We start from the raw sequence: 19598 nt of genomic DNA, 5'->3' as shown, positions 1-19598 counted from the left end.
AATAAAGACTTATATTGAATAATTTAACAAATATTCATAAATGAATCAGATAACCAAATTTCACTTATTATATATGTAAACATGCACATTTTCTTTTTAATCTTAGTTAAGTTTTAGAATTCTTTTTATTTTATTTTTAAGTGATTTGTTGATGTTTTAAATTTGTGTGAATTTAAAGTGATTTTAAGATGAAATTAGAAAATAGAGATGATATTCAGAAGACAGGATCACATGCCTGCTTTCCGCTAGTGACATAATAAACCTCCAAGCTGAGAGAGAGGAAGAAAAACAAAGGTTTTGGCTTGTACTGAGCTTGGTTTTTCATGCGTTACTAGAGCCTAAGAAACCTATATTCATCTTACTTTGCCATTTGTATGTGCATTTCTGTTTGTTCCTCGCCATGGCTGCCACGTTAATTCATCTGTTGAAACCACAGCTGTGCCCCTCTCACCCTCTTCATAATGACAGTCAAAGATGCCAATTTTCTGCACCCATCGGTTACAAATTGGAAAAAAAACACCCACAATTAAGTATCTCTTTCATTCTATTTAATTTCCAAGGCTTCTAGCCAGCTTCTGTGTTCTTTCTGCAAAGCCTGAAGATGAAGCGTTACGCAGCGCCTGCAGCACCACCATCACCACTGGAGAACAATGACAACATCGAGAAACCATTAACACCAGTGTCTCCTCCTCCCAAGCTTGAAAGGAGAAATTCTCTCGAGGATGAACCAAAAACTTTACTTCAGGAGGAAATGGATAATGCCAGGGTTTGATCACTCTCTTTCTTCTAAATTATTATTATAATTTTACTCTGATCTTTCTCTTTACTGTTCCAAGATCCAATTAATTTCTTCCATTTTTTTTTTCTTTATTCTTAAAATTCTCTTTGCAGGAGGCAGCCCTCAAAATCATCAATTCCCACACCAAGGAGGAAGCTCTGAAAATATTCCTGACGGTAATTGAAATGATTTCTTAGATTTGGTAATAATGATTTACTTTTATTTTAGCAGATCATCAGAACTTTTCCTTTTATGGGGTACACCAGATCTATTTCTTGTTTTGAGAAGTTTTCTGAATGAAACAGGATCTGTGTAACAAGCACTGTGCTAGTGATTTTTCCTATTCTTAATTAGTTTCTTAAGATTGTTATGCATCAGAAATTACAATTTTTAAATACCGATACCAATTAACTTTTTTCTGATGAAAAAGCGAAATTAAGATGAGATGAAATGTTGAAAGCAAATAATGTGTTCATTATGTTTTTTTTCTTTTATTAGGGTTTGGTGCCAGTGGAAACAACCTCAAAGCAGGTGAAAAAGGATGTTGTCGTCTCTGACTGTGATGACTACGAGTGAAACATTGTTCCATTGGAATATGCTATGATGGTGTTGGAGATGTTTAAGGAGTACTTATTTCTGTGTTTTCTTTGGTTTAGCGTTCTTATTGTTATTGTTGTTTAAATTATCAAACAGTTCATTTCCTTCAGTTGAGAATGTTATTGTCCTGTTATTCTGAACTATCTAAATTTCGCACTTTGCATTTGACCTCTTTGGTTTTGCTTCATGATCTCTATTGCTGTCATAGATTAAAATTTACCGAGTTCTTCACCAAGCATTAAAGGCTCTTCAATTGTTGATAATATCATAAATGCAGTAAATTCTTCTATGCAGTTTTTTTTTATGCAGTTAATGCAGTAGTATTCCAATTGAAAGTCAAATTTCAAAAATTTATAAATTATTATCATTCCCAAGGGAGTGTAAAATTGCATTAAATAAGGTTTGTGATGGATACAGTGAAAACTAAATCATGAATATGAATATTTATTGAAAAAGAAACAATAACTTTTTCACTTTATATATATATATATATATATATATATATATATATATATCAATATATTAGAATTGTTATATATGTGATTAGAAGCGACATTAGATTTTTTTGGAAGTCACTAGTTTTTGATATATGGAAGAAGCACATCTCTTCCAGGATAGATTGCAATAGTTTGTAGTACAAAACATAATTTATAAGCAATTAAACTTTTAATTTGTATTTTTAAGTTTCCAATGTCAAAAAAGAATTATCTTTATAATCCTTTGAAAACTTAATTTCTACTAATATAATGAAAAAGATGTTATACGGAAGGATAAGTTAGCCTTATAATTACTAATGAAAATATGAATTATTTATTAAGATAATTTGATTGAAAGTAAATAAAACTGACCAAAAAAATATCTCTTAGAAATATTTTGAAACAAATTGATTATTTTTCATTGTCTTATTACATTTACATCATTTTTATATGTGTTTGTTTTTAAACCCTATTATTAAATTAGTTAGGTCCTTGTTCATTTTAATTAAATTTAAGGTATGCTGTTTTGTTTTTCAATGTGAGGTGTATCTTTAGAGAAATTTTTGAGTAAGCCAATTGTATATATATATATATTTTAAACTTTTAAAAGTATTCAGTGTAGCTCCACAACATACTTCTTATCTCATTCTGAGATTAAATCATTTATAACAATCATTCTTGTCTATCTTGGAGAAGACTACAAGGATAACAAATTTGGATGATCCTTTGTTAAAAAAATATGATTTGTCATTATAATTGTTAAATTATTGAACATTAGGTTGATTAAGTGGATTTTCCCAAATGTTCTAAAGGAAAAAATTAACTCAATTAAAAATAATTCACATATAAGTTAATTGGTACAAATTTTCTTGTATAGTTTTTTAAAAATTCTTTTTTAAACGTGTGAATAAAACACATTTTAATCTAAAAAATGTACGTTTTTTATGTTCTGTGTATGATTGATAATGATTAGATAGTTCCCCGTGAACATAACAGAACTATATTTGATAATATATATATTGAGATTGAAATTAAGTCATATTCACTTTAAAGATTATTTGATGAGGTTTTAATTGACTTTTTTTTTAGTTCTATTATGTCACTTTACTTCTACATCCTTTACAATATTTTTACTTTACATAAGATATAATGCACTCTTTTGTAATATGAATTTTTATATCAAAAATTTAATGTTAGTTAGAGATATTGTTTAGCTGAATAACTCAAAATGAGATTTATCTTATGTAATCCTATTGCTTAAAATGTATTAGCCTCCAGGTTGATAGAAATATAATGTAAGTGATATATTATTACAATATTTGCTAATACAAGGTTTAGAATATCCCAAATATTCTATTTATAATATAACTCCCACAATTTTTAAGATATTTTTTTACAATAATTTTTTATAAGAATCACACTTTAATTAATTTTTATTTAATAACTGACAGAAACTGTATTATGTTATTTTTATGATCAAAGGTCTTGAAATTTCTACTACTATGCTACTATAGTGTAATGATAAAGTCTTAAACTTACTTGAGTATGACTCTTACAATGAAGATGTGTTTTTACTTAAAATTATAGTATAGTAAATTAAAATTAAAAAAAAAACAAATAGTAAGTACTTGAGTGAGTAATTAGATTCAAAAGATTAAGAGCATTTTCATAACCGGAGTTATTCTAACTGTTTTAGTTTAATTTTATTAAATTTTACTATGTTACATCAGTTTTAAAAGTATTCTTTTTGTAATTTATCCTTATAAGTAAATTTTTAAAGCACATTTTTTATTAATATTTGATTTAGTTATCAACACTCTTACAGTACATATGTTCATGCAGAATTCAAAACTGAAAATCATAATTAATAATATTAAAAAACATTTAATGTTAAGAATGATTAATTAGTTTTCTTAATTTTATTATTTGAAAGCAAAACGTCAAATACATCATTAAAGGAAGAGCAATTAACTTTTTATGGTGGGCATGATGATAGCGTGAAGAGAAAGTAATTATATATAAAACGGACAAAACATAATTTGTCAGATGAACGGGTGCTGAAGTTTGTTTGGGTGTGTCAGATGGAATTTGGCTTACATTAGCATAACCCTTCCAGAAAATAAAATAAATTGGCATCGGAATACACAATTTCTGGGTGTAAAATACAAATTGGTGGACCTGCAAAAGTTAAATATATTTATTTATTTATTTTTATTTAAACATAATGACCTGGCTAGGTATAAGCACAGGATTACATGCAGGTACAGTTCAACGTGAGCAACGCTGGTTCGTCTGCCTGAGCTTTAACAGCTAAGCTAAGCTACAGTTATCAGTTATCTGATATTCAGGGTGACAAAAGAAGATACTCAGAAGACAAAGTACACCATCGATGACGGTTACTCTTCACCTTACTATATGACAGTCTTTCTTTGTTTCCTAGGTCTCCCCTCTTTACACCTCACCGCTTCACGCGTTATTTCTTGTTTTTTATGCAATTAATAACTCATTCAATGCTTTCAATCATAATTATTATTTTTCTTTTTTATTTTTATTATATAATTTATTAGTATTTCACACCAGCATTTCTTCTCAGACATATAGGCTGATAGCATAGCTTATTTTTACAAGCCATAGCTTTAACGTTACTATTTTTTTGAAACCCGGGACATCGTGAAACCGCTATTCATGTGTGTCGATTCCACTGGAAACTGTTGAAGTCTGTTAAAGTCATCTGCTGTAACGAATATACATATACTTGTGTTTCTAAAATGAACTGAAGCTGGCCAAACTATATATATATATACACTTCATTTGTCTGTATCATTGTTGTCAAAATTTTCTTCTTCAAACATTTTCTTTAAAGAGATTCATCAATGGTATTAGACAGACGACCAGCAAGGTTTAAAAAGCCAGATTTCATGCAGGTCAAGCCAATTAGTCAAGAAAAGCTGGATGTGTTAAGGGTAAGGATGTAAAATAAAACAGTTTGATATCTTTTTTCTTGGTTATGATCTTATATATAAATTCATACTTTTTTTTTCTCATGATGAACCATAGGCTGCTGCTGCTCGTGTTTATGTTAACGAGCAAAATGCTGCAGAAAAATTCTCGGTAAGTGTTTCAATAAGTAAAAAGTGAAATGCTTTTGATTGGAGAAACTTCAACTTCAAATACTGGACAATTTTATTTTTATTAATATGTGATTTCAGGAAGCGAATAGGATAGGTTTTCCTGAATCCGAAAACGTGGGGGAGGAAGATAATGACAATGGAGTGCAACTGCTCGCAGCAGTTGCCTCTGGACTGAAGAGGACCGATGATAAAAAAGTGGAACAAGGTGTGATAAAAATATATCCTGATATGTCAAGGTGATCTTCTCAAATAAAATAAAATCAATTAGTGTTAGAGGGAATGCTCAATATTAAACATAGGGTGTGATTGATATATATGTCTGGTAGAGAGATTCTGTATATTTTAGCCTTGCTGTCTATTGATATTTTCAATTTTTTCTTTCTCAACTTGTTTCTTTCCTTCTTAATATTTCTTGGTGGTTAAGATCATTCAAAGTTATTCATGACTTGTTTTGATTAAACAACATTTGTTGTATTGCAGTTATGTTTTGTTCCATAAATAAATCCAATGATTTAAATATTGCTGTTTTTTTTTTATCATTTCTTAAAAAGAAAAAGAGGGAAAAGATAGAAAAAACTATATCTTGTTTTTGTTGAATGATCTCTATTATTATTTGATCTTATTATTATTTGATCTCATAATTACAGTTTTTCAATTAATATACTAGCTATGCACATATATGTACACAATATATACAATTATAAAATATTATAAATACTCTATCATTCTATGATTAACTAATATACAAACTTTAGAAGCTACAAATAATTTGTTAAAATATATTTATTATCTTTATTCCACTACATTTTATTTTAGTCTAAGTATTTAAACATACCTCACCTTATCAACATTCCGAATTGGAAAAATTAAATCAACTTGGTAACGTTTCTATACAAAAATATAAATTTAAACTAAAATATATTTTTGAAATGAATAATAACATTATAAATATAACATAATGTTATATGAAATATTGTGGGAGAGAAAATCTTTTCATATTGCAATTGTCCTTTATCATTCATCCAACGTACAAAAAGTATGATATCTTCCATGAATCTTCATACTTGAGAAGGATAGAGATCACTTCATTTAGTTGAATAATGATAATTTTGAGATATTATAATTAGAGAAAGAAAAATTTATGACCATTATTTTGTAAATTGTGTGTAACCTCACAGTCTAAAGTGATTTCAAAAGTTTGACTATTATCATAAATATTTTTTCAACCTCAAACTAAATGCATATGTTGTCTTTGTGACTTTCAAATTCTTGGTTTTCACTTATATAGGTAGGTTATTATCTATTAAGATTTTTTTTAGTAAATAAATGTACTGATTTGATGTAAAATTTTTAAAAAGTTTTGTATTTACATAAATTTATGCAAATTTCACAATAGCTAAAATCTATTTAAAAATTATAATGAAGATTTAAAAAAAATAATGTTAACATGATCTACTTAACAGTTAAAATTATAAAATTTATTTTAATTTGAAAAGTAAATACTGCTGTAACTGAAATAACGATTGTAAAAAGTATTGAGATTGAATTGACTTATTGTTTTCTACTATTTTCTTTTGATTAAATATATATATTCATTTAGTTATTCAATATCAATGAAAGTTTAAGATCCTTCTAAATCTTAAATCTATTAAATTCTAAAGATTTAATTATAACATCTGAATCTTAAAATCATCATAATAAATTTTTTACTTTAAACTCAAAATTTGATTCAGTTAATATACTTAAATTTATCACTAATGTTAAAACATATTAGATGATCTGATTCAAGCTCATATTTAAAATTTGTTTTCCAATCTTAATCTAAATCACTTAAATAAGACAACTGGTAAATTCATTTAAATATATATATATATATATAAAAAAGTCAAATCAATAATACTGATTTAAATTATGTAATGTTTATGTATATAAAAAAACTATATAAATTTAAAAAAGTTATATTCAATATCAATACGATAAATTTCCCACTCAAAGTAATGATGGTTTTTCCTTTTACACTATAATGAATTTGAGGACAAATGAGTGAACTTCGAATATTCTTTCAAGTTGATTTAAACTTCATTCTTTATCCAAATATCTCCCAAAATGCCACGCACACAAAAAGATAGAACTCCTTATCTTTTGGGATCAAATGTTTTATATTTTTATAATTTTTTTCTAGAGTGAATCCTATGCTCAAGCTGATGGAAGAAAGGTAATTTGTTTTTAAACAATATTTGCTTTAACTGAAATTGACCTCTAGATTTTAGCTAAACTATGCATTTTTGCATGAGCCAATTCTTCTCTTTCTTCTGTTTTTTCATTCTTTTCAAATGTTATTGTTCTTTTTATTGATTGACTGATTTCTCTTAAATATTGTTACTTATAAGGAAAATCATTCTAAATCTTAGAACAATGGTAATTAGAATTTAAAAGAACTGAAGTTACTAATAGCCCATACCAACCTAAATTTCATTATTTTTTTTACCTAACATTATTTTTTCCATTATATTTCTATAATATGAAACAGTATATTGAACTGGCCATTTGTTAGGATTGACCACCATTACGTTTCCAGGTTTGTAAGATTGAAGGGTTGTTCTACAACTTATAATTTAATGTATTCCTTTTAAAAAATTAATATTGAGTCTCAATTAGACTTACATGAATAAAATTATTGATTGAGATTGTTTCAACTTTGAAATCTAATTGTATATATATTCTATTATCCATGTTTGCAGTTAGGTGAACTTTCAAGATTTTGATTATACATTGTAACATTTTAATTTTAGATTGGCCTGATGTAAGTTCTAATAAGGTAGATTTCTGTGTCTCAATCTATGTTATCCTTATGCTTATACTCTATATATTGATTTTTGGACTGAATTCGTTCCCAATATCCTACATGTGAGAATATATAGAATTAAAGTAAAATATTAAGAAAGTAATTATCAATAAGAAAAAAAAATTATAATAAAGTAAACAACAGATGCAACAAAAACTTTGTTTGGCTAAAAATATTATTGGTGGAAACAGATCTAATAAAGACAACACTAAAAACATAGTTACAGAAGATGAACAGGGAAAATAAATAAATAAATAATATTTTTAGAATATGCTATCTACCACTAAAGTTTGTGTATGCTTTTTTTTTCTTGATTAATTACAAATTAAATGTTTAGTAAGTAAACTCTCATCCACTATTACAATGTTACAAGATATTTAGTTGACAATATATATAAAAGACATTCAAAGAACAAAGCATATATCTTTTAATCAAATGGGTATATATATTATTAATCCATAGAACACCTTATCTTTTGTTAGTTATTCACTAAAAGTGCACAACATTATTTCTTAGATGGTTAAGGGATTTAACCCTACATTAGTTTACATTGATACTGCTTTTGTATACTCATATTTTGTATGTATATTTGATAATAGCTATGATGAAATTTATTTCAGAAGAAAATTAAAAAAAAAAACAATGGAAGAAACACTTACAACACTTATAAAAATGAAATTATACTAAAACTAGTTTATGAAATAGAAGCTTCCGCCATTAAGATACACAAAGTTTAGCTAGTTTAACACCAATTTATAAAGGTTGAAAATCAAGGTAGAAAGTCTGAGCAACAAAAGAAGAGGATCTAAATATCTAATAAATGTTTAGACATGAGAAAAGAGATATGAAAATAAATAAATATAATAGAGAATTTAAAGAGAAAAATAAGATATACAATTAATTTTCTTTTTTTCATTTAAAGCTATGAATTTTAATAACAATGTAAGTGAGATTATATTAATTATCTATTAATAAATATAATTTTTCAAATGTTATTTATTTATTTTCTAATCTTATCTATTACTTGTTATTTCTCATTATTTATTTTATTTCTGATTAATTAAAACTTTTTATAACTATATCTATGGTTCCTCTTGGCATTTCTTAATTTACAGAAAAATAAACATTTCTTCCTCCAACACAGAGACAACATAGTAAGAAGCTTTTGTACTCCAGTACTATGGCATGCAACAGACGCCTGCCTCCTTCTCCTCTAGGAAGGAACAGTTCTCTTCCCCAACCTCACCATAGGGAAGAAACTCGTCACACAAGGGTAAATGCATAAGCTAGTTCATCCCATTTTTCATTTCTTAAAAATCATTGCTGCTTGCATCTTAACTTTTGTAATTGCATGCTTCTAATTCAGTATAAGTCTGTTTCATTGACTCATTTCAAATTAATCTACACAAATAGAATCTTACTGACACTGATTATTTTTGAACAGTGTATTTGTCATGTGTTTCTACTTTTTTGCTATTCATCTGGAGATTTTTATTATATTATGGCAAATCTTTGTTTCCGTAAGAGTCACAGCAGAATTTAATTAATTAACAGAGAGATATGACCAAGTTTTGCCTTTTCCCCCTTTTTGGTAAGAAATTTTAGCTTGTAATTGTTCATGGTTGTTGCAGGAAGGAAAACCTTCTGAGGCAAAAATTGAGAACCCAGAGAAAACACGTGGTACTGATGGTGGAGTCAATAAGAGAAAGACAATGTGAGTAGCAGTATTTGCATCAGTCTAATGGAGTATGAACATGTATTTGTTTAGCAGATTGCTGTTAAGAAGCTACTTTTGTGCCAATTGAGTTTTGGTTTTCCATTAAGAAAATGTAATGCGTGTTAAGAAAATCCTAATCCTAAACCCCTGAATCGATGAATAAGTACTGCTAATGGAGTATAATCTTTAAGTTGATGAATTTTATAAATTTGGGAACATACAAAGACTGATTTATCTCATCTTTAGATTCACTAAAATTAATTTTATAAAATGTTTTTCAATGTTTTTCTTACTGAAACTCTAAGATACCAAGTATAAACATTTACTGAAGAGAGAAATTCATTAATGTATTGAGCAGACGACGACCGAGGTCTAAAAGGCCATATTTATTGCAGACCAAACCTTGGCAAGAAAAAATGAAAGTGTTAAAGGTAAGGCTATGAATTATGACAAAGTTTCTTGAATTGATTTCTTTCATTAATTATGATATTTAAATTGGTACTTCTTTTTTCTGATCCTGATAACTCACAGGCTGCTGCTTCCTGTGTCTATATAAACAAGCAAACTGCTGAAAAAGATTCATGTGTAAGTGTTTCACAACTAAATATAACAGGCTTTGTTCTTGATTGGAAAAGTTTAAGTTAAAGTGGTGGTTTCAGGAAGAGAATGCAGGTGCTACTTCTGGATGTGCAAATGCGAAGGACTTTGAAACAGATTGTGATAACATTGGAGTTCATCTTCTGGCAGAAGTTGCCACTGGAATGAGTTTGGGGGTGGAAGAAAAGGAAGAGCGTGGTATGAAAAAAAGCAAACTCAGAGATCTCTGTGATCTTTGAGAATTATGAGAACAATCTGCAGAACAATGCTTGATACAGTACTCAATGTTCTCTAATAGTTTAGACCTCTTAGTCCTATAGCTAGGATGAAAGCAATAAAGAAAGAGGTGAAAAAAAAATTTTATATATATGATTTGCATATGTACTGAACCATCTTTTCATATTTATACAAATAAAGAATTCTATGTATCTTATAATTCTCAATCTCACTAAAATAACAAACCACTTCTTAGAAATGAGAATTTATGTGGATATTAGTTTGATATGTGTGATAATTTATTTCTCACCTTTTGTTATTAGGCAACATTCTTCTCGATCTTGAGACTAAGGTTTCCTAACATTCTAAGTGGGTTGGATACCACTGTTTAAAGTGAAACAACTTCCCCACCAGTTAATCTATACATGCAGTGGTGAAACAACTTCCCCACCAGTTAATCTATACATGCAGTGACAATAAAATTTTTAATAAAATAATTAACAATAAAAAATATTAATAAAACAATTATTGATGAATATAACAAACTTATGTCATTATTGAAAACACTCTTAGTGTGTAACAGTGGACCATTCAGATACAAGTTAAACTTGATTTTGTGTAGTGTTTTTTAACTTTCACTTTCAATATAGATTTTTTTTTTATCAAGAAAAAAAAAACATTCAAAAATTTTCAAAACCCTTTTCTAGTTTTGTGTTCAAATATACTCGGCCACATGAAAAACAGACTAGGTTTTTCTAAGAGAAAAAAAAAGGTATCTGACATGTATTCTTTCACTGTATACTTGCGTAGCTATCAGTGTGGATTTTGGCCTGTCATACTCTTTCTTGTTAACACCACCAAGCTAATAAATATCTTTATTGGCTAAGTGAACATTTTTGAAGACATGAAATTGCTGTACAGTACAGCATGAGATGGATAGGGTTTGATGCCTTTTCAAAGTTCAGCTCTTAGACTTATATGCATAGCATTTGATGATTTGTTGTTTTTGAGGCCATTCATGTTTATTTTTTCTATATTTGTCTTCTACAGCACCTGCAGGTTGATGCTCTTTCTGTGTCTTTTTAAATCTATTCAGTCATCTTTACTTTTAAGTACACATTAATTATGCTTAAACCAAAGACAATTTTATTTATTATAAAATCTTTCCTTATCCAAAAAAATGTGTAACAATGACTTTCTTCTGTAATGATATCTTTTTTCTCACAAAACTGTATCCTAGATCCTTTACAAATCTTCCTTACCAAAAATGTTTATCATTTGTAATTTCCTTGACCTACTGATAGTAAGTTATCAAGTTACTATAGAAGATATATATATATATATATATATATATATATATATATATATATATATATATATATATATATATATATATATATATATATATATATCTATAAGTTAATTGACTATATAAAAGACATTATTGCCAGAAACTTGAACTAGATGTATAAATGTTCTTTTTCTATAAAATGACAATTTATATAACATAATATTATATCAAACATCTTACATCTAACTAACTGTACATAAACTTTTCTTAAAATATAGTGGGTGAAAAGTTTTATAAGCATTTATCTCTGAATATAATATAATAATCAAATATAAAGAATAAGTTAATTTATAAAATCTCTTTCTTGATTCTCCAAGATTAACTTTTTAAAAGTAGCTTATTAAAAGTTAATTTATTTCTTTTGTTTACTGATAACTTTAACTTCTTAAACATGTTTAGTTAATAAGTTTAACTCTGCTCTGATTTGCACTAATTCATCAGCTTATTTTACATAAACATTATATATTCAAACTTCTGTCATAAAAAATGTATTTGAAAGTAACAATAATGAAATCTATCTTATATTGAAAAAGAAGAAAATAGAGGAATGGAAGAGAAATTTACAGCATAAAATAATGACTTATATGTGGTCTGATATAAAATCATAGAAAGCTTCCCTCATTAAGGATAACACTGATGCAAAAGTTGAATGCAAAGATGAATAAAAGAAGATGCTATGAATACCAAGGATATGTGTTTCAACTGAGGCAAGAGAATTTGAAAAAAGGAAATAGAGAAATAAAGAGGAAAGAGAAAAGGAAGTTATACTTTTTAAACTTATTTTAAAAAATTAATGACAATGTTACACGTGTTAGGGCTTTCTCTGTCTCTGGTTAACAGTAACAAATTTGAATCTACTACAATCTCATGAAATATTTTTAAGTTTTCATTTTTTTCCCCCTCTTTCTTACTGGGTATATTAACCCTAAAAGAAATACTCAAATAATCCAAGACCACCGCCTCACAATATTTCCAACCTTTTTTTTACTTTATATTTATTTTTATTTTAAAAATTTATAAAAGTAAATATTAAATCGGTTGTCCCATATAGGTTAAATCGGATCCTATGCATCTTGATCACCTAACATTTCTTTTAAAGAATGGACCAGATGATGTTGACAATTATTCTTGTAATTTTTTTGGGTAAGAAAACTTTTTATTGTACACTACTCAAAGCTTCTTATCACTCCTATTTATGATTCTCTTACATATTTATTATAAATAAGAAGCAAACACGTATTTTACTTCCAATACACCTCTTGCAAAGCTCTCTACAATGGCATGCAACCACCCCCCTCCTCCTCCTCTTCAAAGACAACCTCTTCCTACTGTGCCTGAAACTCCAGATATCGAAGAGAGACATCTCAAAAAGGTAGATGAATATGTTAATTTTCTGATTTTTTCATTTTTAAAAGTTTCTGATTTTGTTTTGGCTTCTAAAATTTTATGTAATTGCATGCATTTGAGTAAGTCATGTTATATCTGATTCCAGCTATATATACACTCTTCTCTGTACTAACTTCATGTTAATTTCTCTGCACAGGATGTTACTGAGACTGATGTTGAATCAAAATCCAATTTTCCTGCCGTCAATGTAAGTTTCCACCTTGGTCTGTCTATCTCCGTAGCGGTATCTATATTTTCATGACTCATTTTTAGAATTTTTTTTTATATATTTAGGTTGATAAAGAGGAAAAGACTCTTAATGTTGCTGCTGTAAGTGTTCTTCTGAGGAATAACTTTATTTTATTTATTTTTTTGTTAAAAGTCACCACAGAATCTAATTAAGAATTTTGGCTTTTTCCCCTTTAGTAAAAACTTTGACAAGTTTTTTCTCGATTTTTGCAGGAAATGAAGAAGCCTGCTGAAGTTATAAAGGTGAACCCAAGGAAGCGCAAGGCAGTGGGAGATGGTCGATGAGGTATAAGAAGGAGGAAAAGATGAGTAGCAATATAAACCATATTTATAATAATTAGTGTTATGGACATGCATTAGCATGTTAAATAGCTGTAAATTACCATTAAATAAATGCTACTCTTGTTTCGATTCAGGACCTTGCCGATCTAGTTTCAATTTCTTTTCAAATGTATCGATTTTCTGTTAAGAAAATTCTAAAACCAGTATTATAATAATCAAAAGTTACAAGTACTGTTCATCTACTGTGTGTTTCATGTCAGATAAATACAATCAGAGAGGGATATTGGGGGATTTGTTCCAAGACACATTGGATTGTTGACAAATTTAAACTATTTTCACTTTTTTTTAATGGATACTCAAGAGTAAATGAATACAAAGTGCAGAGGATTAAGAACAGCTGAGGTGTTATGTAAGGGAAACACTATTCTAAACTTTGGATGATCTGTTGTAATGTTTGTTAGAAAACTAATTTAGTAAATTGCATATGAAGGATACTTTTGTTCAAATATATTTATATTTAAAAGCTTCTAGATCTAACTTTTTCTTGAGGAAGTGATATTTCAGATTAGCCTTGTGAAATTAATCTGTTCATACCAATGAGCAATGTAATAAGTCAGAATAACTATCAAAAGTCTTGAGCCAAGTCTAATCAAGATCTGACTTGTTTTTAAAAGTCACATTGAAAAGCCTTTTAAAAAACATATTAAATTTAAGCTTTTGAAAACATTAAACCATCCTATCTCTCAGATCTTTGTGTGTACCTCTCTTTCACTTCTGTATTAAAAGTTTCTAGTGGTATGTTGTGTTTTTGGAATGCATTTATGCAGGTTTCAAGATCCTTGAATAACATACTTTATATTTGGATCAAAGATAAAGTTTCCTTATTACAGTTACAAAACTTCTATTTAACATCGAAATACCACTGGTAAATACATGAGAATACTGCAGGTGAAAACGGAAATATTATAGATTGTCTATCACTTTTTTCTTAATCTTGTTCACTCCTTGTGAAAGGAGAAGGATTGAATATAGTGAATGTACTGATTGTGCAAGTTAAATGGGAAGAGAAAAATGTCAGAAGAGCTAAATCTAATCAAAATAGGGAAGAGTATTAAAGTATGCATGCTAGGCGAGTTCAACATAGTGAGAAATTCCGAGGAGACAAAAGCTACGAGTATAGTTGGAAATAGAAGGTTATAAGAGTTCATTATACACAAATGATTAATATATCTTTAATAAGTCGAAACTATACATATGGAATAAAATGAATGAATCTACCAAAAGTAGACTAGATAGGATATTACTTTCAGTTATAGTAATAAAAGAAAATTGCAGTTTTAGAAAAATTGAATCAATGTTTGTAATTTTTATTAGAAAAGTTGCATTTAGAGTAATGATTTACCAAAAGTCACTTCAAAATTTCGTATGTGCTTTTATTTAAATTTTTACTTTTATTTGTAATTTTTCTTATTGCGTGATTTTCAATGGTGATATCAAAGTTGAGGTTCTATTCTAGGGAGGAAGGAAAAAAATATAACATGTTGACTAAAGTCAACATTATGTGTTTCACTTCTTAGAAAGAGGTTATTGTTGTAATCTTTTTTGTGCAATGACTTGGTTGATATATGTAATAGGCTCTACTTTGACAGATGTGATGTTGATGATTGATTCTCCTTATATATCAGTGAGTTACGAGGAACAATGATATAGAAGTTACCGATAATAAATACAATATACAAGGTGAAAGGGGTTGATGTGAAAAAAAATTGTCCTCGTCAATGAGTTTATGCAGGTGAAAATAACACTTCAAGTGAATTTATTGGTAATTTGTGTCGAATGTTTGTTCCAAAACATGTGAGACTTTTGGTGAAGGAAGGATCAAAAGAAAAATATTATAAAATTGAAAAATTGATTTGAAAGGCAATACATAACTCAATAAGTCTCTTACGTATATGGAGAACTTGGATAGTCATGTGTTATTGGAGGGTTTGTACTCTTTTAAGAAAAAATGTTTGAGGAGGTTTGCAATTTTTATCAATCTAACTGTACAATGATTTATACTTTTTGCTAGAAAAATGCATCATAAAGTTTGTAGTTTTTGTCAGCAAAATTGCATCTTAAGTAATAATACTTTTATTTGTGGATGTGCTTTTAGATTATTTTTCTATCATTAACACAAAAAATACTTCTTACATGTGCTATTTTAGGTTTTTTATGTCTGTTGTAGTTCGGACTTAATTGCCTAAGATAAACTTACTGACATTACGTTTACAATGGTTGGATGTATGAGATTAATATCTTATGTATAAAATTCTTTATTTATAATAAAAAAATATAAACTAAACTTAAAATATAAATAAAAAAAATATAAAATAAAAATAATATATGTAATACTGTTGATATAATAAAAAAAAACAAAAATACAATTTTTGGAATAGACATGAATCCATGAAGAAGGTAAAAGATCATTTAATTAACTGATATAGAGTCAACCCCGTAAAGAATACTTCTTCCCTGTAAAAACTTGAAATTTCGACTCTTCATTCACTTTAGGTGGCTCTGGTTTTGGCTCTTTCGCCTTTCCAGTCTCTTTAGAACAGTTTGCATTTGACCCAAACACAAGCTTGCCCTGAGATCGACGAGCATTACTTGGTGAGCTAGAAATTGTAGAAGACTGCGAATTGAGATTTGGAACATCAGGTTTCTTGTCCTTTGACCCTGAGGAAGAAGAAACTGGAGGAGGCTGATACTTCAAAGGTTTTCCATCCAACCGTCTCCCAGTTCCTGAAAATGGGTTAAACTTGGGCTCAGTTTCGGCAGGAGTATCCTCAGCAGCCGCTGGTGCCTTTCCAGTAGAATTCGGTGCAATGGGCTTTTCAGGTTCCTTGTAATCCAAGGGAGGAGCAAAGTCNGCNTCGCAGTCAGTNTCAATTATGCTTATAGCATTGTCAGGCTTAGTTTCTATAATATCTATGTAATATTTTTTGTTGTTGTAAGCCACCATAATGCTATCTCCAATAGTCAAGCAGGAAAAATTCCTCAGTGTCGTTTCTAAGATAGCTTTCGGATTCGAAATATCTAAGAAGTCCTTTGTGTGGGGTTGTAACTTAACATATGTCGCTTTTGGAAGTGTCACATTTTTCACTTTAACAAGGTCCCCCTCTTGTAAAAGCATGTTCTCCATCATCCAGTTTGGCATGTATATCATCCCTTCCTCTGCAATGAACTCAAGAACACCACAATGAGAAACCCGCTCAGCAGCATCATTACGCAGTTCAAACAACATTGGGTAATCAATATCCAGCGATGCGAGACGGTCAAGGGCTGATGGAGGCATTATAATTTTGTCACCACTTTCAATTTGGGGCTTTCCAATAAAAGAAGCTGAGTAGCATCGATATATCTGCTCAAATGATTCCCCGTCATATCCATATGCGTCGAAAAACATTTTCTATCGTGCTGATTGCAGATACACCGAGAATCAACCTTCAAAGCTCCCTGATGCTTGATCTGAAAAGAGAGAACAGACAAAGTGCAAGGTAGGGGAATGAAATAATAGATTCCACAAGGGGAATGGTAATCCAAAAACTGTATAGGATTAATCTCGGTTGTGTACAAGCTTTTGTATTTATAATAATAGAAGAAATATGGATTAAACTAAAATACAAATAAAAAATAATAACAAAAGATAAAAGATAAATATAAAATAAATAAAAGATAAAAGATAAATATAAAATAAAGATAATATATCTAACAATAACAAATATAAATTATTTTATGTCTATTACAACAACATATAAAAGATAAATAAAAAATAATAATAAAAGATAAAAGATAAATATAAAATAAACAAAAAAATAAATATAAAATAAAGATAATATATCTAACAATAACAAATATAAATTATTTTATGTCTGTTACAACAACATATAAAAGATAAATATAAAATAAACAAAAAATAAAAAATAAATATAAAATAAAGATAATATGTTTAGCAATGACAAATATAAATTATTTTATGTCTATTACAACAACAACATATAAAAGATAAATATAAAATAAACAAAAGATAAATATCAAATAAATAAAAAATAAATATAAAATAAAGATAATATATCTAACCATAACAAATATAAATGATTTTATGTCTGTTACAACAACATATAAAAGATAAATATAAAATAAACAAAAGATAAAATATAAATATAAAATAAAGATAATATATCTAACAATGACAAATATAAATTATTTTATGTCTATTACAACAACAACATATAAAAGATAAATATAAAATAAACAAAAGATAAATATCAAATAAAGATAATATATCTAACAATAACAAATATAAATTATTTTGTCTATTATAACAACAACCTATGTAAATTTTTTATATTTTTTTTTCTCATATATGCATCAAATTTCTTCTTCTTTATTTCTTTCTCCAGTTTTTTTTTCTCCTTTAATAGACCTAAAATTACATAAACATAAACCATCTAATAAATATAAAATTAATCAAACATTTAATATAAACCAAAATTTATAAAACTCACATTCAACACAAATAAGGAAGACATGCAAAACAATGACTCAATCCTTAAAAAAAAAAGTTACACACCTACATTATAGAGATAAAGGATGCCAAAATAACCTTAATGCATAAAAATATTCAGAGCGAAAAAAACTTTCTCAAAACTCCACACACAAAAACGCGCCTCACAACACACATTTTGGTCACAAATGGAAGTCCTAACACCTACACAAAGTTTGTTGCCATGAATAGTGTTGTTTGCTCAAGGAAGAAAGTGCAAACTAGTTCATACTATAGGTTTTAAAGAGTTTTACGTTTGACCTATAAATATCGGATATAAATTTTAAAGTTTACATTTGAGCCATGTAAGTCAGACGGTAAAATTATCTTTGGCCAAAGAGTAACATATATAAATTTATTTGTGATCTATAAGTGTCAAAGATAAATTTACGTATGACCATTGAGTAATAAACGTAAATTTATGTTTGACATATAGAGAATAGACATAAATTTTGACCACTTAATTACAAAATTGTCACGACAAATTTTTCACACGTGATGGATGTGAGTCTCACATAAATTACACCAGCATGGAAGACAATTATTGTGTTAGTGTATTGATGATTCCTAACTTTCCACTATAATTGATGGAGATGTTTGGTAAGGTTACAAACAATGTGTATAGAAAAAAAATCTCATATAATTATGCAATGATTTTATCGTCATCACTAAATGGATTTGGATAGAAACCTTTTACACTTAAGATATTTGGCAACCAACAAATGATTATGGTGGTTATATTTGGGAACAATGGACTGCATACATAGTAGTTGGTTGTGGTTTGACCACTATAAAATATATTAAACATGATTAAAGATTTTGAATAGAGATTTTTAAAAGTGTTGACCAATCTAAAGAATGTTATTAGTAGGATAAGTAACCTAAACAAGTTAAATGAAACAAAGTAGACAAAATTAAAGAATACTTTTAAAATTATAAAAATATATTAAAGTTTAAAATATTTCAAATATCTCTTGCATTCTTTGCCTAAGTTCTAATGAAATATGTTTTTTAAGTCAAACACTGATATTTTTTACACTATAGGAATCAGTGTTTTTTTTTCATTGAATATTTCTGATGGCTTCTTCCGATGACAATCAATCGGAGAAACATAATTCTGGAACTTCCGCTGCTTCCAAGAGTTATATTTCTACTGCTGTCGGATTTGTGACCAAGTCAGGTCTATCTAACTCTGCTCTTAATCTTTCTGTTCTTACTAAGGGTAGTGATTGGATAATTGATTCAGGTGCTACTGATCATATGACTTGTGATCCTCATATATTTACTAGTTTTTCCTCTAATTGTTCTAAAAGTGTTATTATTAATGCCAATGGGGTCTCATCTCCTATTGAAGGTATAAGTACTATATCCCTCTCACCCTCCTT

The 19598-nt window shown here is 28.2% G+C and overlaps 2 protein-coding genes and 1 pseudogene across 2 annotated transcripts; 2 read left to right on the top strand and 1 right to left on the bottom strand.

The window, feature by feature from the left end:
- The first annotated feature begins 334 nt into the window (after positions 1-334).
- Positions 335-1563, top strand: LOC106778845. The gene is made up of 3 exons (XM_014666840.2): positions 335-766; positions 892-954; positions 1277-1563. The coding sequence occupies exons 1-3, from the start codon at positions 602-604 to the stop codon at positions 1352-1354; spliced, it is 306 nt and encodes a 101-aa protein (XP_014522326.1). The 5' UTR covers positions 335-601; the 3' UTR covers positions 1355-1563.
- A 7396-nt stretch (positions 1564-8959) lies between these two features.
- On the top strand, positions 8960-10525 carry LOC106778847. Its single transcript, XM_022776334.1, has 5 exons — positions 8960-9100; positions 9459-9541; positions 9903-9975; positions 10076-10129; positions 10204-10525. The coding sequence occupies exons 1-5, from the start codon at positions 9008-9010 to the stop codon at positions 10378-10380; spliced, it is 480 nt and encodes a 159-aa protein (XP_022632055.1). The 5' UTR covers positions 8960-9007; the 3' UTR covers positions 10381-10525.
- A 5473-nt stretch (positions 10526-15998) lies between these two features.
- On the bottom strand, positions 15999-17230 carry LOC106778843 (annotated as a pseudogene).
- Positions 17231-19598: the final 2368 nt, after the last annotated feature.

This window comes from Vigna radiata, unplaced genomic scaffold, assembly GCF_000741045.1.
Source record: "Vigna radiata var. radiata cultivar VC1973A unplaced genomic scaffold, Vradiata_ver6 scaffold_184, whole genome shotgun sequence".
Classification (NCBI taxonomy): domain Eukaryota; kingdom Viridiplantae; phylum Streptophyta; class Magnoliopsida; order Fabales; family Fabaceae; genus Vigna; species Vigna radiata.
This window is presented reverse-complemented; position numbering and strand designations above follow the sequence as displayed.

What these genes read in the sequence shown, in the direction of transcription:
- LOC106778845 (XM_014666840.2), top strand. Translation starts at nt 602, where the DNA reads ATGAAGCGTTACGCAGCGCCTGCAGCACCACCATCACCACTGGAGAAC. An exon ending in AGGAAATGGATAATGCCAGG is followed by an intron (nt 767 to 891) that starts GTTTGATCACTC and finishes TTCTCTTTGCAG; the next exon opens with GAGGCAGCCCTCAAAATCAT. An exon ending in CTCTGAAAATATTCCTGACG is followed by an intron (nt 955 to 1,276) that starts GTAATTGAAATG and finishes TTCTTTTATTAG; the next exon opens with GGTTTGGTGCCAGTGGAAAC.
- LOC106778847 (XM_022776334.1), top strand. Translation starts at nt 9,008, where the DNA reads ATGGCATGCAACAGACGCCTGCCTCCTTCTCCTCTAGGAAGGAACAGT. An exon ending in AAGAAACTCGTCACACAAGG is followed by an intron (nt 9,101 to 9,458) that starts GTAAATGCATAA and finishes TGGTTGTTGCAG; the next exon opens with GAAGGAAAACCTTCTGAGGC. An exon ending in GTCAATAAGAGAAAGACAAT is followed by an intron (nt 9,542 to 9,902) that starts GTGAGTAGCAGT and finishes TGTATTGAGCAG; the next exon opens with ACGACGACCGAGGTCTAAAA.